The sequence below is a fragment of the Austrofundulus limnaeus genome, unplaced genomic scaffold, assembly GCF_001266775.1.
Source record: "Austrofundulus limnaeus strain Quisiro unplaced genomic scaffold, Austrofundulus_limnaeus-1.0 Scaffold77, whole genome shotgun sequence".
Taxonomy (NCBI): domain Eukaryota; kingdom Metazoa; phylum Chordata; class Actinopteri; order Cyprinodontiformes; family Rivulidae; genus Austrofundulus; species Austrofundulus limnaeus.
The window spans coordinates 1707276-1713483 of record NW_013952479.1 but is presented as its reverse complement, the minus strand read 5'-3'; the positions used below and the strand labels follow the sequence as shown (position 1 = coordinate 1713483).

The window sequence follows — 6208 nt, the reverse complement described above, 5'->3', positions numbered from 1 at the left end:
CCCCCACCCACCCGGCCGCCTCCCGGAGAGCATTTTGTTTAAATGTGAATATCTAATAATGATGACCGCACAAACCGAGCTCCTCTTTACTGTAATTTGTGCCGCGTTTCATGTCGGAGCAGCAAATCCTCCTGCTTTCCTTTTTAATTTTTTTGTCTCTTAATTATACCCTTAGATTTCAAATTAGAGGGTCCACCATCTGGGCTAGTGCGTAAGTACTCCCATGTGTACCTATGTATTAACAAAGTATTTAAAGCAATGGTATTCCCCTCATAATACTAGGAGGAAAAAAAGCATCAGAAGAAGAAAAAAAGCCCAGTTCGTGTTTGGTTTAGGTCAGCTGTGCCACATTTGCTTCACAGTAAAACAGTAATTTAGTGTGTGGACAAGAAATCAGTGTAAATGTAAAAAGGTGACTCATGCTCTCTTTGCTGTATTATGGGTAGAGACAGTTAATGTGTTTGGTCTGTGCTGTTAAAAGGTCAAACTGAATGTGAAACCCAGCACTTAAAGGAAAAACACACACAAAAAAAGAGTCGGATGTAGTGAAGCCACAAACTGCAAGTTCAGCTTTCACTTTTAGGTTTTTCTTACTTAAGTTGTGTTTTGATAATTACCTTTTAAGTTGGGGAAAAAGCTGTCCAGATGTATTAAATATGAGTTGATTTTTTTGTTTTGAAGATAAAGTTTAACAAAACAATGTAGAGTAGCATCTGAGTTTGATCAGGAAACATTTTTTTCGGATATAAAAACCTAAACAGATTTAAAAAATGTTCTGATCTTGTTAAAAACTGAAACTTAATCTGAATTATATCACATAAAACAGCTTACTCTTTCCAGATATACTTATGTGATTCTGAAAAGCAGGTATGCACTCAATGTAAACAAACCTTGCTTTTTGATTTGCAAACTTTACTAAAATTAAAAATAAATAACAGCATCCCAAATCTTTTCTATGTCGATGTTTCAGCCTTATTTCCAGTCCCTTCGGCTGTTTATATTTAAACAAATGCGTGTTTTAGTTAGTGGCTGTACACAAATTTAGCTTGCAAATTTTTCTTTTCTTAAAGGACCAATAAGGACCTCTCTTTTGACCGGTTGTCAGGACTTTGTAAACCTTTTAAATGCAGTTTCCTGTGGTACGGCTGAGAGTTATCAGCGTTTTCCAGCTGCTGCTTGTGAAGGTGCATCTAAAATGATTATTGGAGTGATTTATTTTTCTCACAGTGCTGCTAGACTGCAGAAATGTATTTCACTTCAGGGAAAAAAATGCTAAACTTGTTGGCAGAGCATGCACAGAAACACGTGCTAATTGTGATTTAAGTCAAGCTGGGTGGAAATAGAGGAATATTTGGGCCTCTTTAATAAGAAAATGAGACTTTTTTTATTCAGAAATCCTCTTTATCCTCCACTATTCAGAGCTCGGAGGCTATAAAGGAACTCCCTCATGATTCTGGGTCAGTCTGGGCCCTGTGGTCGCTCTCTAGGCGGTCTGTGAGGCCCGAGTGGAAGCTGAATCCTGTCAGAGCTGTCGGGACGAGCCATAATTGAGTTGCTCTCTAAAAGCCGGTATGATGCGGCTCGTGATGTCGGTCGCCTAAACAAGCCCAAGCTGGTTAATCAGGAGAGATTTATTTCCCTGCAGCCATGACTGGTCTCGCTCGGTGGGGTTAACAGTCGAGGTCAGCGGTGTAACTGAGATCACCGCGGTGCACGGTTCTGTTTGACGAGCGCATTGATGTGTTCTACACAGAATTAGAGGTCTTAACTGGGCGACTCAGTCATAATCAGCGAGTAGGTGTGTGTAAACATTTTACTGGGACTTTGAAGCAACACCAGGAGTCGGCTGGTTCTGGGGATGCAGAAATTACAGAAGCTGTACACACAAAGCGTCTTTGATGCTCACTAATCTTTTCTTTTTTCTTCTGTCTTCATCCAGAGCCAGGCTTCTTGTTGTAAACAGTGGATTAAACCAAAGCACTGATTTAATTCTGAGGGTCACATGATTTCAATTTAAGAAGCAACTCAGATTCTTATGCCACTTTTCTTGTATTCAGGAAAAAGAGTAAAATCTCCTGAAAGAGCAACATGATGCACAAGACGTCGTTGTCAGAAACAAACATCAGGAGGAAAACAAAATAGATTTGAGGAGAAGGGGTTCTCTGCAGACTCAAAGTAGGTGTTTCTCAAGCAGAAGCACTGACTGGCTGGTTGTATCTGCTCTGCTTTGGTTCTTCTCATTCATTTTTCTTTCACTTCTGATTTTAACTACTTTCACATTCATTTTAACAGCCAACACAGATTTTTTTTAAATGAAATCGCAATGTATTATTAAAAACAAGCATTTAGTTCCCCCTATTTCTAAATCTCGCAAAAAATAATCATAAAAAAATCCACCACAAATTGATATTGCTCTTATTTTGAAATGTAACCGGGAGAGAAGCATAAATAATGACTGAAGACGTCGAGTCCAACATTGACGGCGTCTTCATTTAAACATTAATAATGGAGGCTAACATGATCTACCTGCTGTTATTATTCCAGAGACTTCTGACGACCTCAGTAACAACAGCAAGTTCATAAAATTAAACAAATGAAAGTTTAATGCTAGAAAAATAAGCTAACAATATGAAGAAATGCCTAAGCAACAATCATCCAATCAGGTGCAGCCCTTGAAAAACTCTCATCCAATCAGGTGCAGCCCTCGAAAAACTCTCATCCAATCAGGTGTAGCCCTTGAAAAAAGCTCATCCAATCAGGTGTAGCCCTTGAAAAAAATCTCATCCATTCAGGTGTAGCCCTTGAAATAAGCTCATCCAATCAGGTGTAGCCCTTGATAAAAGCTTGTCCGATCAGGTGTGTGTCTTGAAAACATTCCTTTGGAAGTGCCTGCTTGCAGACGTACCTACTTGAATTTGACCAAGTGAATCTTAGACTGACCAGAGGAGGCGGGCAGCGCCCTGTTAGCTTTCCAACATGCAGTTTGATCAAGTCTCCGTTCACAATCTGGGTCAAACTGGAATGATTGGTGAAAGGTTTCTTGTCGTGCAGCGATGCAAACTAATCAGGCGCAGGTTTTTACTTGTTCCAAACAAAGTGACGAGCGGCTGAACGACAGCGATCTGTCGTTCACGCAGCCCTAGCTGCTGCATGAACCTCCGACGCATCTCGGCCTTCTCACATCGCTCCTCGCAGAGCGCCGTCGACCACCAGATGCAATCGAGTGTCGCTCATGATCCAGACGAGGTGACGTGAGGTGACGGCTGTTGCTCAGTTTCTGTAATTACTGGGTCTGATGTGCAACTGATGGAAGGTTATAGCTTATAATTAATGCTGTTTGGCTAAACATCAAGTCAGAATGTGTAGGTCTGTGTGGGAGCACAGGTGCTCATATGTCTGACACAAAAACATGAAGCATTTTGTTCAGGGCTGTGCATTTATACAAAAAACACAGGAAGTTTCTACAACTTTATTTTATCCTGTCGTCTTATTGAAGATGAGCCTGCACAGATCTTAAATCTTTTTTTGTGCATGTTTTATTCTCTGTATTTGTGTTATTTCTCTTATCTTTTATTGCTTTTATTGTGCTGTTCTGAGTGCATGTTTATTTCTACTTGGCGTTAACGTGGTGTAGGCCTGGGCGATATGGCTAAAAGAATTTTTATTTGTTTATTTTTAAGCAGTTATGAGGTGTGGTGGAGAAACAAGAACCTCCTGCACATGACTCCACATTTTGTTTGCTAACTTACCTTGTTTAGCTGCAGGTTTTTAACTGTTGAGGTGTCATATTAACACCGTCTTCAACTTTTAGACGCCTCATATCAGAGTAACAGCATCCTAAGTCAATACTTCATTTCATATTAATCCTACAATGATGGACCGGTCCAGCAAGCTCAAATGTGCCGACAAGGAGAAAGAAACACCGGTTTACACATTTCAAAATAAAGCGTGAGCCATTATTTTTTTGGCTGACATTTGTCACCTCCTAACAGTTTGAAGCTTTTATTTTGAAGGTGAATCTTAGCTTTTGCGATGTTGTTTAGATGAGAGCTCTTAGCTTATTTTACCAGAGAGTTATCAACCGTTAGCAGTTATCAGTGAAATTATTGATGTTATTTCGAACGTGTTTTATATTTATATTGAACACGTTTATCGCAACATATATCGTTTTTGAATTATCACTCAGCCCTAACGTGTCGAGCATAGTTTCTACAACAAAACAATATATTTTTAATCCTAACTTTTGAAGCAACCCGTCAAAATAAAAGCGGTGACACACGAAGGATCAGTGCAATGATTTATGGTTTATATGTTGATTTAATTTGCTTTCTAAATCGCAGGACCTGCGATGCAAATATTGCACACAGGTATGCTGTAAAGATATATTGTGCAGCTAGCTCTACATTTGTTCATGCTTTTTTAATGTTTGTACACATTAACAGGTTTTTCATATACTGTATTAGAACTTTAAAATATGGTTTGTTTTTAATTATATTACCAGTAGAGTTGCCTTCTTTAAAGCAAATATTAAAACTTTACTAAACATTTAATGTCTAAGTATATTTAATTTAAAGGTACAGGTTAGTCGAAAACAAAAGCATAAAATAAGAAAAATAATTGCCACAATTTTATCTATATGAGTGATGTTTGAGACTGTAAATTGGTCATTTAATTTACATTTCTGATGGAATGAAGCCATGTCAGACAGTTTTAACCATCTGGAATCTCTATAAACTTGTCAAGATTTTAAAGCGTTCAGTCAGGGGTCAAAGGGTCTCGCATCCTTGTTGTCCCCGTCCCTCGTCCAGACAGATAATCAGCCACATCTACAGCACAAAACAAACCACTGTGAGCTCAGCTCTCCTCCAGCCTTCAGTCACGTCATCGTTCCTTTTCGCCGACGTTTAAACGCAGCCTATACGTCGCGGCTTGTGCGCCGCCTCCTCCGACCTCTGTGACCCCCTACACAGAGGGGTCCTTGTTCGTGTGCACGAAGGAAGTCTCGTCTGACTCGTCTGCATCAGAGAGATAATGACAGACCCTCTGCAACCAGTGGAAGAAACACAAGCTTGTGTTGGCAGAGGTGATGGCGACGGAGCGTCAGTCTGTGGAGAGACAGCGGCTCGTTAAAGACTTTACCATGAGGGCTTTAGTGTGCGGGGGGGGCGGGGGGAGGGGGGCAGTATTGGAGGAAGATGCATTGGGTCTGGGTCTCAGATGTGGGCGCTGTGGTCCTCCCGAGCTTTTCCGGCTCGTAGAGGGAGACGGAAACCTCTCCTCCCCCGGTGAGCTTCTGTGCAGCAGACTCAAAGCTCCCGTCGGTCGGTGAACCGTGCAGTTTGTGTGCTGAGTCATGCTTCTGCACGGAGCGTGGTTCAGGATGTGTCGGTGTGCAGAAACCAGACCAGTTGTAGATTTGCTTCCAACTCTTGAATTTGTAGCTCAGATTAAAGTAATTGAAAATTGCCCTGTTATTTTTTTTATACAGTCTAAAAGGGAGATTTTAAAGAAGATTTTGGTTTCCAAAGAACCTAATTTTATTCATGAAATTATTTAGCTGTTTCACCAGCATTCTTTCAGCCTCAGCAAACACCTGTTTTTGCAATAAATCTCTTGAAACAGAAAATGGCTCGCAATGCGCTAAATTACCAACAAGCTGGTTAACACACTGAAGCACTTAGCTGCTAAAGACATAAATTTATCCATTTAGAAAGTCACTAAAACTGCAAGTTGATTTATCAAATGTCTGTAAAACTCCAACTGAATGCTTCTAATTCTCTGCTGAAAGTCACATTATGTCTGTCTGATCGAGTTAGCTTGTGTTTTATGAATTCAAGGAGGAGTTATGACTGATTGCTAAAAGGAATTCAGGGGAGGCGTGCCAGGGTTCTGGTCGGGGAATGCCTGCAGCGAGGGTCCCTGAACTCTTACGAGTTGTGAATCCAACAAAGAAAAAGAACAAAAAGCAACTTTTATTTTGCAGTTTGGCACCCAGGGAGCAGAACTCATTCTCTTAAAGGGTCATTATTATGTGTTTCTCAGGCATACATTTAAATACTATACATTAATAAAGTATCTATGTCACCTTTAGCTGTTATTAAAATGCTGTTTTTAAGTTTAAATAGAAAATAAACTTATCTTCTCATCACTTCCTCTTCTAAACGCCTTGAAATTGGCCTCTGTCTCTTTAAGAACCACCTCCTGACTC

At 40.2% G+C, this 6208-nt stretch overlaps 1 protein-coding gene across 2 annotated transcripts in view; it reads left to right on the top strand.

Moving 5' to 3' along the window:
- kremen1 (kringle containing transmembrane protein 1) overlaps positions 1-6208 on the top strand; it is a 97020-nt gene that overhangs the window by 2970 nt on the left and 87842 nt on the right. The window contains exon 2 of one of the 2 annotated variants that reach the window (XM_014011162.1): positions 176-211. The exons of the other annotated variant lie outside the window; for it this stretch is intronic. Within the exon in view, the coding sequence (XP_013866616.1) occupies positions 176-211 (36 nt within the window). The remainder of the gene's footprint in view (positions 1-175; positions 212-6208) is intronic. 2 annotated transcript variants of the gene reach the window in all.